Raw genomic sequence first — 15,658 nt, 5'->3', positions numbered from 1 at the left:
TCAGTCCGAACGCAATCATAGTGTTTCATGTTATTGCGTGATAGACTACCACACGCAATTTTGGGCAATGGCAAGCTATTTTTGTGCAATGGGAATCCAGTTTGAACACAATTTGAATTCACGTAAATTTGCTGAACTACTGAATTCATGTAAATGCGTTCTGGCCCCCATTTCTTTTCATTCGAAATTAAGAGAAATTCCTCATGTGTGATAAAGTCATACTGGTTCTCTACATTTGCAATCGTCTTGGAGGATGCGTACTTTTGTGAGGCATTGATCCTTTCCTCTCTATTAGAGAGTTTTTAACTTTTAATGGGGAAGGATGCCTTTCAAAGAGAGGGGGATAGGAGGGAAAGAAGGACAAGAGAGAGCCGAGGGCCCTTTCTGTCTCCTGAGAGAAATGTTTGTTTTGCTTTCTGCCAAAGGCCAGGAGGAGCAGACCCCCAGGATCCCTTCCTCCTCCTCCTCCTCCTCCTCAGTCCTTCTCTCCTTCCCTCTCAGCCCCCCTTCTTCCTTGCAACGTGTTGCAATTCCTCTCAGCAGCAGAGAGAGACCCAGCTGCCAAACCGCGGGAAGAAAAAAAGTTTGGGAAGTCTTTTCAAGGCAGCAGCCTCTCCAACTTCTCTCTCTCTCTCTCTTTCTTTCCCCCTCTTTCTCCTTCCCCCCATCCTTCCCGCCCTCCTTTTCCCCTTTCCGCCCACAAAAGCCTGTGGGGTTCTGTGACGCAGCGTCTGAATTCTTGGGAGGGGCTTTCGGGGGGGGGGCAAGTTCTCTCTCTCTCTTTTGCTCCTCTCCATCCTCCCTCTTTTCTCTTCCTCCTTCTTTCTTCCCTCCATCACCTTCCCAAGAAGCAGAAGAACTAGGAGAAGAAGAAGAAGAAGAAGGGCCAAGGGAAGGGGGCACTCCAAGGCCAGGGCAAAACAAACAAGGGGGTTCTGCTGCCAGGCTCTTGGGGAGCCCTCCTCCCTCCCTGGCTATGAAGGTGCCCGGCCCCCCCTCCAGGCCCCGGCTTGGCTGCTGCTGCTGCTGCCCCCCCCTCCTCCTCCTCCTCCTCCTCCTTGGCATCCTTCTGCCCTCGGAGCCCGGGCTCTGCGCGCCGCTTCCCTCAGGTACCAGGGGAACCCTTGGGGGGCAAAGGGGACCAGGCCCCAAAAGAGGGCACCAGGGAGGGAGGGAGGGAGGGCCTCCTGTTGGGGGAAACAACACAAAAAAAGGAGGGGCTCATACATAAAGTTCACATACTTTCTTTACTCCACCTCTTTCTCTCTCTCCTTCCCCCTCTCTTCTTCTACTTCTTCCTCCTCCTCCTTTTTTCTTCTTTTCCTCTTCCTCCTCCTCCTCTCTTCTTCTTCTTCCTCCTCCTCTTCTTCTTCCTCTTTTTCCTCCTCCTCCTCTCTTCTTCTTCACCTCTTCCTCTTACGCCTCCTCCTCTCTTCTTCCTCCTCTTCCCTCTCCTTTTTTCCTCCTCCTCCTCCTCTTCTTCTTCTTCCTCTTCTCATCTTCTTCCTCCTCCTCCTCCTTCATCCTCTTTTTCCCCCTTCACTTTTTCCTCTTCTTGTTCCTCCTCTTTTTCCTCTTCCTCTTGTTTCTGTTCCTCTTCCTCCTCCTCCTCCTCTTCTTCTTCCTCTTTCTCTTCTTCCTCTTCTTCCTCTTCCTCTTCCCCCTCCTCCTCTTCCTCCTCCTCCTCCTCTTCTTCTTCTTCTTCCTTCTCTTCTTCCTCTTCTTCTTGTTCCTCCTCTTCCTCTTTCTCCTCCTCTTCTTCTTCCTCCTTCTCTTTTTCCTCTTCTTTCTCTTCCTCTTTCTCCTCCTCTTCCTCTTTCCCCTCCTCTTCCCCCCTCCTCCTCTTCCTCCTCCTCTTCCTCCTTCTTTTTCCTCCTTCTTTTTTTCCTCTTCTTCCTGTTCCTCTTCCTCCTCCTCCTCTTTTCCCTCTTCTTCTTCCTCCTCTTTTTCCTCTTCCTCCTCCTCTTCTTCTCCCCCCTCCTCCTCTTCCTCTTCTTCTTCTTGTGGGGTAATTGTGGGGCACCTTTTGAGGGACAGAGGGAGGTGGGCTGTGCTTCATTTTTGGAAAGGAAAGGAGAGCCCTGAATGAAACCAGATGTGGTTTGGAATGGCAAAGAAGAAAGAAAAAAAGGGAGGAGGGTGGAAGGCTGGTTGGCTGGCGAGATGAACTTTGCTGGTTTCAAAAACTCAGCTTCGTGTCCACCTCCCCAGCAACAACAACAACAACAACAACATGTGTACTTTTCTGTGGGGTTTCATGACCTTCTTTCCAAGGAGTTGCGTTGGAAATTATGCTCTTGGGAAGGGACCCTCTTGCTCTGCGTCCTTTAGGTCTGGCATTTTAAACTCCCTCATGGATGAAATCCCACCCTTGAGACTTTTCAGACATATCCAGCCATAATAAAACCCACACACCACTTCAAGCCAGCAGATCTTTCCAGAGAAAGCAGTGCTTCCAAATGCAGACACAGACACACAGAGTGTCTCTAGTTGTTCATTGACACTAGAGGTTTGGCTAAGAAGGCAACTGAGATAGGCTTGAAGCTAATGGCAGAGATGTATTGGTCTCAAGAGCTTTGTCCGTTGCTCAGTGTGAGCTGGTCTAGCCTAGTTGCATTGAACTTTTTTCTTTTTCTTTTCTTTTTTCATTTTTGGCCAAATTGGCAAAACCTCTCTAGTGTCTGGATGGGTCAATGGTTTGTACTAGACAGTGAAAAAATATATTTTATGAATCCTGAGTTTGCTCCGGCTTCTGCGTGTTTTATGACCAGTAGACTAACAAACAAGCCGCTGCAGCACGATAACTTTCTACAAGAGCCCCATTGTGGCTTACGAAGAGAAAAATATTAACATACGAAAAATCAAGAGGCAATTGGAGAAAGGCTGGGAGCTCTAAGAAGTGTAAAAATGGAATCTAGAAATTGCCCCATCTTGGAATTGCCCTGTCTTGGAATTGCTTTTGGAAAGATCGAGGTGCAAAGTAATGACAGAAGATGTACACTTGTCCCTCCATATTCGCTAGGGTTAGGGGTGCAAGACCCTCGTGAATATGGAAAAACCACAACTAACAAAAACACCATGTCTCTGGGTCCTCCAGTGCATCTCTGTGGTCAACATCCAACAGACACTGACCATAGAACTGCACTGGAGGAGCTACAAATGCCTAGTATAGTGTTCTCTCTAGGAATCTCTAGGTCTTTCGGTGCAACTTTTAGTTATAGTTGACCATAGAGTTGCACTGGAGGACCTAGATATTCCTAGAGAGAACATATTAATCAAATCCATGAATAATCAAATCTGCAAATATCAAAGCCACACATATGGAGGGATGAGAGTGATCAAAGAGTGCAACTAACTTATATATAGGTAACTGAAGACTGAGCAAGGTAGGCTTGCTGTTCTGTACCTTCAAATAATTTCTGACTACCCCTAACATGGGTTTTCTCGGCCAGATTTCTTAAGGGGAGGTTGACTGTCATCTGAGGCTGAGCAAGTATGACTTGCCCAAGGTCACCTAGGTCCAAAACAAACTGCCAAAATAATCCATTTTGAGACCGCTTTAACTGCCCTGGCTCAATGCTAGGGAATTCTGGGAACTGTAGTTTTGTGAGACATTGAGCCATCTCGGTCAGAGTGCTCTGGTGCCACAATAAACTACAATTGCCAGGATTCCCTAGTACTGAGCCAAGGCAGTTAAAGAGGTCTCAGACTGGATTATTTCTGGAGTGTGTTTTGGATTCTTGTGAGTTTCCATGGGTCAGTGGGGATTCAAATCCTGGTCTCGGTTGTCATAGTCCAGCACTCAGACCACTACACCATGCTCCTACATGCAATCAGTACAATCATGGACCTTTTGCTGATCGCTTCCCTCTTAAGAAAATGCACTACCGAGGCAGCAAAATACTGGAGGTGACTTACTTCCTCCACTATGGGATTAATAATGGGGTGGGGAGAGAATTGAATGAGGGGGGAAAAACCTTTGCCACTGCTCATATCATATTCAACACCTTGTACTTAAAAACCTAGGCTCCCTCAAATTGATATGGTTTGGCCCATGATCAGCTTAGCTTCACCTTGCAACGACCCAGAATCATCCTCATTTTAAAACACAGACAGCAGTTTTCCCATGTGCACATCAGTTCACTTATCTAGAAGAGGGGAGAAAGTGATGTCTCAGTTCTCAGGTACTATGTGAGTTTTGCATAGTTTGTGTTTAAAATACTGTGGCTGCTAAACCAATATTTTGGGAAGAGTAAAGTGAATGATATTAGTACGCAGTGTCTTGCCGCAGCGTGAGGCCTTTGGTTGTTAGCCATTTTACTGAATACTGGTTGACAGATTTTTACTGCTGTTCTTAATGGTCTTTCTTGTTTTCCTTCAATTCAGTTACTTTTGCTTCTGGAATTTGGTTTCATTGCGTTAAAGATAAATACAAGACATATTTTTCTTAGACAAATCAAATGTTTTGGAAAGATGAGGTATGCATATTTTATTACATAATAAAAGAAACTTTCATATTCTTATGTAAAAATATTGTACTCCAGATTTCTCCCACTTGGTGCCCTCCAGAGATGTTGAGTGATTTTCTGTCATCTCCTGCCACTATGGCCATTGGCTGGGGATGATGGGAATGAGCATCCAAAACATCTGGAGACCATCTGGTTGGGGGAGGTGGATGTATACTAGGTGACCTGTAAGTTTTGAAGTTTTTAAAGGGGGAAGTGAGCTGCTTTTATAACATAGTTATCCAAGGAAGTGGTGCCTGCTTAGAGTTTTTCTTCAGTTAATTTGGGTAAATATCGTTTCTTTTTTTTTTACTTCTTAAACGGTTCGCCCTTGCTATGTTAAACAGACATAGTCCTTTATTTTGAGTACAAAGAGAAAAATAACTCGTGCTTGGGATGAGGAATCGGTAGGTCCTATCCAGAGATCTTCAGGAGCAGCAGACGGCGGCACGTCTACTCTTTCATAAACAGGCTGGGGAATGGGGGCGTTCCTTTGGAGTAAAGGAAGTGGGAATAGAGCAATTATGTAGTAAAAAGAGCAAGTTTTCAGAACCTCAGCAACTTTGAAACTGTTTATTCATGCTCAGTATGTGTATGTTTTTAACTTGCACAAACCATTTCAGGCCAGGCTACTAACATCTTGGAAGAAATAGATCACCAACTCAAAACTCTGATTTCTTTCTTCTTGGCCACCAAAACTTTACCCAAATAATAAACCTCTTCCTTTACACTTGGAAAATATTCATGTTCTGTCCCAACCTGTAACATAGCCACTAAGTTTATTTCTCCATACTTTTCCTGCTGCTCAGGCGGAGTGAGGTGTCTATTGCAGGTAGCTGCCAGTTTAAGGTATTCTGTGAAGGACAATGAATTGTTGGTGATTTGATTTAATTTTAGTGATGCTGTATTGTTGTTTCATACCACAAGTAAAATAGAAAAGGTACATGTAAACAGATAAAGGACTGAATAGTGAAAGGAGGCCAAAATCTCTACCAACCCCCCCAAATCTACATTTGATCTTGTGTGTATGTAATTATATCTTTAAAGTGAGCGTTGTAAAGTTAATTCCTTCTGAGTTTTTACAGCCCAAGATGAACAGATGTTCCTGTGGGCTTTTCTGTTGCAGGTACCAAAATTACTTGACCAACCTTGGGTACTGTAGATTTTGATAGTGGAGGGAATCGGAGAGTCACAGCTGGCTACCTAACATCAGGGAGAAAAATATCTTGGGCTAACTTTGAATCATAACTATTATGACAGGATATTATGGCTCTGTAGAACAACTTCTAGAGCCAGTATGAAGTAGTGGGTTGAGTGTTGGACCTGGACACTAGAAAACCAAGGTTCAAACCCCCACTCAGTCATACTTTCTCAGCCACAGCATAATGTGAAATGACTTAATAGATTTTAGGCCTTTAATCCACAGGAAAGAAACACATATTGTTCCCAAGTAGTTTTAAACTGGATCTTGATCCGGTGAAAACCACGATGGTTCCCACTTAACTCGAATCCCTGAAGCAATTCAGAAGGGGAGGCCATGGTTTTTACCCATTTTTCCCACATCAAAAAGACGCTGGTAAAATTGGGTGTTTTTTGGGCTGAATTGATTTATTTGATTCAGCCCAAGTGGGAACCAAGTGGAATCGAATCAGATTCTAATATGCCTTGGTTCTTGAAAAATTTGTCATGGTAGACAGTGGCATCACATCATCTGACAGCCTAGAAGAGGGGTGATACCAGGCAGAACTGTCCTGTGGGCAGTACATCATCTGACAGCCTAGAAGAGGGGTGATACCAGGCAGAACTGTCCTGTGGGCAGTAAGGTGCTGCTATTGGCACCTGCCCTTTCTTCCTCACTGTGAGGAAGCCACACAGAGATGAAGGAGAGACAAACCTCCCTCTCCTCTCCTCCCCTTCCTCACTTGCATGGATGCCCCCCCCCCCGCTGTCCTCCCGTACCAGCTGACACCAATCCTGAGATGCCAGTGATGGATGGCAGGAACACAGTTACCTATAGTATCTGTGAGGGAAGAAAGACATCAGCGTTATGACTTTATCTTCACAATTGATTTGGACTTCATTTGCTAGGATTCCTTTTCATTTCTTCTCCTATTCTTCTACCTAGTTGTGCTGTTGTTCTGTTCCATGTGTCCCCAACAGTTTCCTGCTTCTCCCTTTCTTCTATCAACTTCAGATAACCCACCTACTCATTATCTAGGTGCACAGGTTGTAGGTTTCCATGTTACTTGGAGAAGTTACTAAAGCAGGGAAAAGTGACCTTTTTAGGCTGAGGCTTTCATAGAACTGTTGTCCAAAAAAGTCCCCCGCCCCAAGCTGAGCAGTGGCCCTCTGGATGTTGTTGGTCTATATGTGGTTTGTTGTAAAAAAAAAATTGCTGTTTTTCATGCAACATTTTTGTTGTGCAAGATTATTTTTTTTGTAGAAAACAGCCATGTTGCTCAACAAAAATGTTGCACAAAATTCAGCAATCTTGCACAAAAATAGGCATGTGGTTTTGTTATGCAACATTGCTGTTTTCTGTGCAGGATTTTTGTATGAATGGGGAAAATACCAAACAGCTCAACCTCCCTTTCACTGCAAACAGAAATCTTACACAACAAAAATGTTGCACAGAAAACAGCAACATTGCACCACAAACTACATGTCTATTTTTACTGGATTTTGTGCAACATTTTTGTTGTGTAAGATTTTCAATGTACAAAATTTCTGTTTTCTACATAAAAACAGCAATCTTGCAGAAAACATACATGTGGCGGACCTGGAAACAACATTTCTGAGCAACAGGAATGTTGTACAATTTCCTTTCCATATTAAAAGTTGCACAGTTTTCAGGAGAGATTGTATGGTTTCTGGAAAAACAACACTTTTGCAAACAAGCTACACAGCTTCTGTGGGAAAGCTGCAGAGTTTCTCATTGTTGTAGAGAAAGGGGAATCATAAGTATCTTGAACCTATGGGACAAAAAACTGTTTCATTGTTCTTGAAATCCGTGGTACAAGGAGAGAGAAAAAATAATAATCAAGATTTACCATCTTCACATACAACACTCAAAGTAATGTTCTCTGTACCTAATGGGTGCACTGCCATCTTTATGAGAGGTGCATGGGGTCTGACAACTTTATTGCTTTTGATGATGGTGATGATAAAATATTGAAGATTTCAATATTTTTTGTTGAATTAAACTTTATATTCAAATATGCTATCATCCTAGTCCTTATGACTACATGAGTGTTCATGTCATGTATTTTATTTTGTTTATTTAGACAGGCTGCAGACAGGAGCCTGTCTTTGAAGATAAACATGTGTGTTTCCCGTCAGGAGAATGATGGGATAAAGCCCGTGCGATAATCTCCTCAATTTCTCTTCTACTGGAATGTCTGTTCTCCTGTATTTTTATCTTTTTCTGTTCTTTCTCTTTGTGTGTCACTTGCATCCCATCCAGAAATAGAGGGGAGTTACTTAATCTGATGTTAGTTTATTGGCATAAGTAGCTCAGTATTGTCTATAGTGTACACTGAGTGATCATGGCTTTCAGACTGGGCTGGAGAAACTGTAGCTCACAAACCACATCCAGATCTCCTAGGAAGCCCCCCCCCCCAGAAATATCCCCACTCATATATTTCCACAAATTTCGAAAAACTCAAAAAGCCCCTCACAACTCCCTAAGAAGTGTGGAAGGCAGTTTTGTATGTTTTGCCCTCTCCCAGCTGTTTTAGGTCCAGGAAAATCCATTATTTAACTAAGCAATAAACTGCTTTACACCTCCTTGCTAAACAAAAAAGCTCTCCCCTGATATCCTCCCCAAAAGTGGCAAAATTGCCTTAGGAAATGTGTGTGTGCATGTGTGTGTTGAGTCAAAATTGTTAAAAATCTTAGGACATGAGTGGTGGCAACTATCCAGAAGGTCAGTGTGACCCCCACCTTATCCTTAATGGCTGCCTCCCCATGTTCTCAAGGGTTTCAGACAGTGGGTCTTTCCAACCCTTTCCACCCCTCTGAGAGGCTAAAGATAGAACCTGGGAGTGTTTACATGCAAAGCAAGTTCTGTATCACTTGAGCTGATTTGGCGTCCATTCCTCTACACTTCGTCCTAGTGCAGGTGAGGGCCAACTCCAGCCTAACCCAGTCCTGGAGCTATTATGGGATCTCTGATGCTCTTTGATGGGTGATGATGATGGGGAGCTTCACTGGGGGATCAGGTGAGTTGGGCAAAGTCACCTGTGTATCTACAACAGGAAGGCTCCTGTGAGCCTGTGTGGTTCCACTATGTGAAGACTTTGCCTGGATGCAGAAAGCCCTCACTCAACAAAGCTGGAGGCCAAATGAGGTTGGAGGTTTGATCACCCATAAACTCATCCATCTCTAGGGTTGCCAGAATCAAAACTGGAGAGGTTTCCTGTCCCTTTAATGACTGTGGAAAAGTAGGAATTTGAGCAGGTGCTGCATGTTATCTGATTGTGTGATGACTAACACCTGCTGAAATACTCTCTTCTGTACAGCTATGAAAGGGACAGGAGTTCTCTCCAGGTTTCACTCTAGCAAACCTGTCTATCCCAGGAGAATGAAAGTTACAAGCTGAAATAAGGACAGGGTTCCTGTTTCTTTAATGACTGTGTAGAAGAGAGGATTTCAGCAGCCGTTGTTTGTGTGACATCCAACATCTGCTGAAATTCCTTCTCCTATCCAGCCACAAACAGGGGTAGGAGCCCTGTCCATTATTTCAGCTGGAAACCACTAGGGAGGACTCCAATGCAGCTTTTAAAAAATCTAGACTCGTGTACACTGCTCAGCTTTTGGGTTTGCCTGGAATTTTCATTTTGTGTTTTGCTAGCTCTGTTTGGGTTCAAGTTAATGCTACTCAATACTCCTACATACAAGGGATTTTGGCTTAGGAGGGAAGTACACAACAGCAATTTCACTTGGATTGACCTTTAGTGCAACCAGAGGTATTCTGTGTATGTCCCCCCCCCCCTCAAAATCTGTAAAGCCAGCCCAGCTCACAGCAATGACTGTGATGGAGGCAGCAATCTCACTGAATGTCAAACTATATACTGTTGGACTGTTGTTGTTTATAAAGAGGGGCTTGTTTGTAGGATTGCCAGATATAAAACCAGAGAAACCACCTGTCTATCTAATGGTGATGTAGAAGAGGGGATTTTAGCAGAAGTTTCTTGTTACCTGGTTGCATGACAAGCAATAACTGCTGACCTTACTGTACAGGAGTTCTCTCCAGTTTTCAGTTTGGCACCCTTAGATGTTTCTTATGTACATTCACTTTGGGGAAGGGGCTATGAAACTAATTGCAGGGGAGGATCTAGGAGAGTGATTAATTTTCTCTTTTGGCTGTGTTTGCAATCAAAACACAAACAAAGGGTAATGTGGGGAGATTCCCATCAGTGGTGAAACAGCCATCAATAGGTGTCAGTTTAGTTGCAAAAACAGCTTGAAAAAAGAGGTTAATTGTCTCCTTTCCTAATATCAGAACCTTGAAAAGCAGGCTGGAATTAAACAAGGTCTGTCTATGGCTGAGTCCAAAGCAGGGGTGTTGAAAAATGACCCATGCCTCACCTTAATGATTAGGCCTCACTGGGAAACTGACAGGATCAGGGATTCCCAAACAGTAACCTACAGAATTCACAGTCTCAGAGATGTATTCTTACCACCTCCACACCAGAGCAGTGTGGCCTCCTCCACACCAGAGACCCATAACTGCAGACTGGCTCATCAGTTGAAGCCTAGAAAGGGTGTCTGAGAGATGGAAGATTATTAGGGTCCAGATCAGAGACCTTGTCCCTTTAAGGCCTTCCATTTCTCATGGAGGGGCTGGAACCTCTGCCTCCAAAGGGTGTTCATACTCAATGTGTAAAAGACTCTCCTCTACCTTTTAGACTTGCTTGGTGCAAGTTGCTCAGTTGGAGCTTTCCATGGTACTGCAACTTTTGGTCTTCATTGTCCAGTGGGCATCTAATCAAAACCTGCACAACACTATCTACTTGCTACCCTGCTCCCTGGAGGTAGTGTGTTGTGATGATAGGGTAATACATAATACCACCATAATTCAGGGCTGTGGACTGTGTAGCCCTCCTATTAACCTACACCAATGAATATGTTGGCTAAGGCTGCTGGGATCAACAATCCAGGAATATCTAGAGGGCCCTATCATCCCCACCCCTGCTACAGGAGGGGCTTATGTTAGGAAAAATACTATTCTGGGAACAGGGAGTCATCTTGCTCTGGATGGGATGGGAGATGAAATGTGCCTTCAAGTCACTTGTCAATTTATGATGACCCCATGAATTACATAGGGATTTCTAAGATGAAGAATATTCAGAAGTGGTTTGCCATTTCTACTCAGTCCATCTGCTGTGGGACCTTAGAGGTTCAAACATTCCCAAACAGTAATTTATTTGAGATACTGCCTTCAGTCTCTGTAATCTTTCCCTTATTCTTGTTATACGCCTTCAAGTTAATTCCAGTTGATGGCAATCCTATCATAGGGTTTTCTTGATAAGATTATTCTAAGTAGATTTGCCATTGCCTACCTTTCAGGTTGAGAGAGTGTGACTTGCCCAATACAGAGTTTCCTTAGCTGAGCAGGGATTCAGACACTGTCATCCCATAGGGGTAGTTCACATTACCCCTTTTGAGCCTGTTGCTTTCTTTTCTTATTCACCATCTTTTAAAGGGTGTGAATTCTATCCTGTTTACTAATATTTCTCATTCATTATATCAAACAGGGCAGAATTTGAAGAAGGTAAGAATGACATGTAATCCAGTCTTTTGGATTACAAATCCAAACAGAAGAAAACAGAGAAATCAGTTGGCTTTGCTAGCATCAGAACTTCCTAAAACACGCTTGGCTTTTTGGACTTCTAGTTGAAAAATTACTTTATTTCTATGAAGGAAATTAAATCTTTGACTGATTTTCCATCCACCCAATATCAATTTCTTGGACAATGTGACTAAAATGTGGTGGGCTCATAGCAGATTATCTAGGAGACAATTTTGGCTAGACAGCATATTGGTTAGATAGCAGATTAGTCCTGGAGTCAATTTTCTGCCCTGTGAACCCTCAGGGGCCAAACAGACTGCCTAAAAATGTGTGTGAGGTGGAATGAAACAAACATGGAAATGGCTAGAGGCAGGTTTCTGGTATTGAAAAACTGGTGTCTTTGATGTTAAAGAGTGGCAGAGAGGCTCCAAAATATTTGAACGGTGAATTGTCACTCCTGTTGACCACCAAGGAAGGCAATTCACTGTTTTTGGCTTGAAAAAGTTGGATGAGTCTGGAGGAGCTGAAGCTGCAAAAACAGTTGGGGTGGTGATGCATGTGGCACCAGGGCCACACTTTGTCTACCGATCATCTAGAAGCATTTAAGTCTAGCTTTAGGGTTGGGCATGACACTGAACCAGTAGACTAACTTTCTGAGGGGGAGACGGAGTGCTACTCAGTTGATTCTGCTCAACTGCTCAGCATCATTTATTGTCATTGATTATGATATTTCTCTGGATTGGATTTGTAGGGTGGGGACTGAGAGGACTGTTTTACAACTCTATTCCTGCCTACAGAACTTCTAACAGAGGGTAACCCTGGGGCTATGGTTTGATTGCTTGATAGCTTTGCCCTGGGCTCCCATAGGGTCCCATTTTCACCCCTGTGTTGTTGAACACATATATGGAAATGCTGAAAGGAACCATCTGGAGATGTAGAGTACAGAGCCATCAATATGCAGATGACAATCAACTTTCCACATAAATCTGAAGAGGAGCAATGCCCAGAAGTGGCGATAGTCTAGATGGGGAGAGGGGTCAGAAAACTGAAGATAAATCTCAACAAGATGAAGGTGTTGTGGCTAGATAGTCCTCAGGTCTTGGAGCTGTGTAATTGACCTGTTTTAGAAGGAGTAGCATCCTCCTTGAAAGAGCTTGTCTTCAGAGTTCAGAGTTGTCTTTGATTCCAAAAATTGTCACTGGAGGTCCAAGTGACCTCACTGGTGAGGCATGCTTATGCCCAGCTATGGCTGATTTGCCAGTTTTTAACCCAGATAGCCTTTCTTTTGGCTGGACTGTTACTTGATACTGTAGATGGGTCTTTGCTTGAAGACAGTATGAAGGCTGGAACTTGTTCAGAATATCATGTCCAGGCTATCTAGAGCAGCAAGGAGGGAGGGAGAATATTACAGTACTCTGATCTCTATTCTTTCAGTTATATGTTTATCTTTTAAAGTCAGAATGCTGCCACCACTTGTCTGGAATAAAAAAAACATGTGTCACAAAGCCACACATACTCTGTAACTAGAAAAATAGAAACACTGCAAAAAGAATGAAGTTATCATTTTTAATGTTACGATTGCAATGCAGCTTTGGTGATTATTAAGCAAAAATTTATTATAAATACTTTGCTCTTTTTTGCAACTTACTTCTAAGCTCTTTCTCAGGTAACTCAGTGTTGTTTTCCCCTCCTTCGCTCTACTCCATGAAAAGATTCTGAAACCTGCAGGGGCTGTAATTTTCTAAGCTCTCCTGAAAGTTGTAATTTTCTAACTTTAGCTTTTGTTTTTAGAGTAAGCTGATCTTTTGGGGGTCATAAAGCACAAGCCCTCTTTGGTCTGACAGTCTAACTTTAAGATTTTTAAAAGCCACATAGCCAGGAAAAATGGAGAAATCTTGGATCTTGGGGAAGTGACTACTTCCCAGAACTTGCTCTATCTGCTTTTGTTTGGGGTCAGCTGACACCTCTTCTTTTTCTTTGCCTCTTTTGTAGCTTCTCAGGAAAGAGATTTCGCCCGTGGTTAACTTGTAAAAACATTGGTACTTGGAAGCCACATCTTAAGAGCTAAATACTGTCTGTAAGCAGGGAAGAAGTTTGAGGCCGGGGCCTGGAGGCCCTGGTAGGAATTTTGCTATAAAGGTTAACTCAAATTGGAGGGTTAGACTCTGTTAGGCGTTTGAAACTAAAATGGCAAGCAAAATGTTGTTATGCAAGTACAGTATATAATTATTCACCTTCGGAGCATTGTTTATTGTTCTAGTTGGCTGCCCTGCTATCTTCAGACTGACTCACATGATTCTTACTGACTATTTTGCCAGAGGTGTAGGGCTACTGAAGCCATGTTCCTCCAAATTTAGTTCCCATCCCATAATGTACTTGCTGTCTGTTTTGGATGCAGTGCTACATTCTATTTGCATGGATTGAATAACTTGGGGATTCTGGGAGTTACGGTCTAAAAAGTAACTTTTCTGGACTCTGAGAGAATGAAGCAAGGGGCTGTTACTAAACAGCTTTCTGGAATTGACTGCTTTATGGTGTTGGTGGTGTTGATGTTGACACTGATTACTTTTATTATTCTACTGTGTCCTTTCTGGTTTTGATTTTCTCAGACTCCGGGATATTTCTTATCTATAGCAGTGGTCTGCAGGGCTGCCTGGAGACAAAGGACTCACTGGTGAAAATTTCCAGGATCTGCAATACCAGTCTCCCAGCTCAGAAGTGGAAATGGGTTTCCCGAAACCGGCTTTTCAACATTGGAACCATGCAGTGCCTGGGGGTCTCCTGGAAGTCTGCAAACACCAGTGCAGCAGCCCACGCACTAGCAACCTATGAGTGCGACCGGGAATCTGTCAACATGCGGTGGAACTGCAGGACCCTGGGAGACCAACTTTCCCAGTATTTGAACTCCAGGCTGGGAAATTGGTCGCTGACACCAGCTGAGAGGGGTGACCAAGCACGGGGAGGCCAGTGGAAGATTTACAACCATGATGAAGATTTGTGCTCCAGGCCATATTCTGGTAAAGTCTGCATGAGAACTTTAGAATTTAATCTTTGTTGTTGTTCAGACCGTGTTCCATGGATTTCTGAGCCAGTTCAAAATTTAGTATCCTTCACTCCAAGAACATGTGATTTAATTAAGCATACACATACCCCCATCCCCAAATGAAAAGAAGCCACTAGTCCTCACGAGTTCTGTATATGCTCATTTATAAGTATATCTGAATAGAATGGCAAAAAGCAAGAGCTTAGACCACCCTGAGAGAACCTAAAAGAAGCACTGACCCCTTCTACTCTGTTCACCACAGCATAGCGTCTGGCCCTTTTAGATGCCAGAGTGGGAAAATGGTGACAGTGGCTCTTAGGCACTTCCCTTCAAATGAGTACTGAGAGAGAAGGAATGGTTCTCTCTCTCTCTCTCTAATATATAATAATCAATACTGTACCTTAACTCTTGCATTGACATCCTTTTTGATGCGTATGTTTTCTTAGCCCCTGCTGTGCCTAGTTACCTCCACCACAGAATGCACAGTTACCATTTACCATAGTTCTCTCCTTATTCAAGCCTTTAGGATGAACATGAAAGGTTATGCTGGAATTTTGTGAGTTCTTTGGTATTATTTTCCTTTGCTTTGTCCTTTACATCCTTTAAATCCATAATTTTGGTCCCAAAACGTGCCCTTGATTTATACATAAGGCCATCTTACAGACATATAGAGTATATATAGTATGTCAGAATTGTTTTGCCAGATCCAGAATTACTAGTCTTAGATTTTGTCCCATGGAGACCAGCCAAGTTGCTTTTGAATCTCTCAAGCAGGACATATTGCTAAAATCCATCCCTTGCTGTTCGATTTTAGCAATTGGTAGTCATAACATATGGCCTCTAAACATGGTTCAGACAAATAAGCTTAATACTCTCAGATGGAACTAGGTATCATAAATGTGAAGCTTTTTTTAAAAAAAGAAAAAAAGTAGTATGAGCAGAACAACATAGGACCTGGACAGATGGGCCAAAAGCGGTATGCTGCTGCCGATACTAGAGTTCCAGAGCGCGCTTAAACCGCATGCTCTGGAACCCTAGCATGGCATGCCAGCGGCCTAATGGCGGCCTCCTGTCCACATGGGGGCCGCTATCTTTGACATAAGCGACGTGCAGGGTATAGATGTCACTGTGCATCGCTTACATTACGAATGCACCAATGGCGCACTCATGATTTGCATACATCATCCTAAAAAGAACCTGTTTTTTCCCCGATTCTTTTTTGGGCAGGGGGATGCCAAGCAGCTTGGTTGCTGCGGTGTCCCTCCTCATGCAAACAGGCCGCTGCCAGCCCACCCTTTTTGGGTGGCTTGTACTGGG

General features: G+C 43.4%; 1 protein-coding gene across 3 annotated transcripts in view; it reads left to right on the top strand.

Moving 5' to 3' along the window:
• Positions 1-595: 595 nt before the first annotated feature.
• Positions 596-15,658, top strand: part of MRC2 (mannose receptor C type 2) — a 77,570-nt gene continuing 62,507 nt past the window's right edge. For all 3 annotated transcript variants that reach the window (XR_006104647.1, XM_042475266.1, XM_042475267.1), the window contains exons 1-2: positions 596-1,109; positions 13,908-14,315. Coding sequence is in view for 2 of the 3 variants with exons in the window: in XM_042475266.1 (XP_042331200.1) it covers positions 977-1,109; positions 13,908-14,315 (541 nt within the window). In the remaining variant the exon portion in view is untranslated. The remainder of the gene's footprint in view (positions 1,110-13,907; positions 14,316-15,658) is intronic.

The sequence above is a fragment of the Sceloporus undulatus genome, chromosome 6 (genome assembly GCF_019175285.1).
Source record: "Sceloporus undulatus isolate JIND9_A2432 ecotype Alabama chromosome 6, SceUnd_v1.1, whole genome shotgun sequence".
Lineage (NCBI taxonomy): Eukaryota > Metazoa > Chordata > Lepidosauria > Squamata > Phrynosomatidae > Sceloporus > Sceloporus undulatus.
This window is presented reverse-complemented; position numbering and strand designations above follow the sequence as displayed.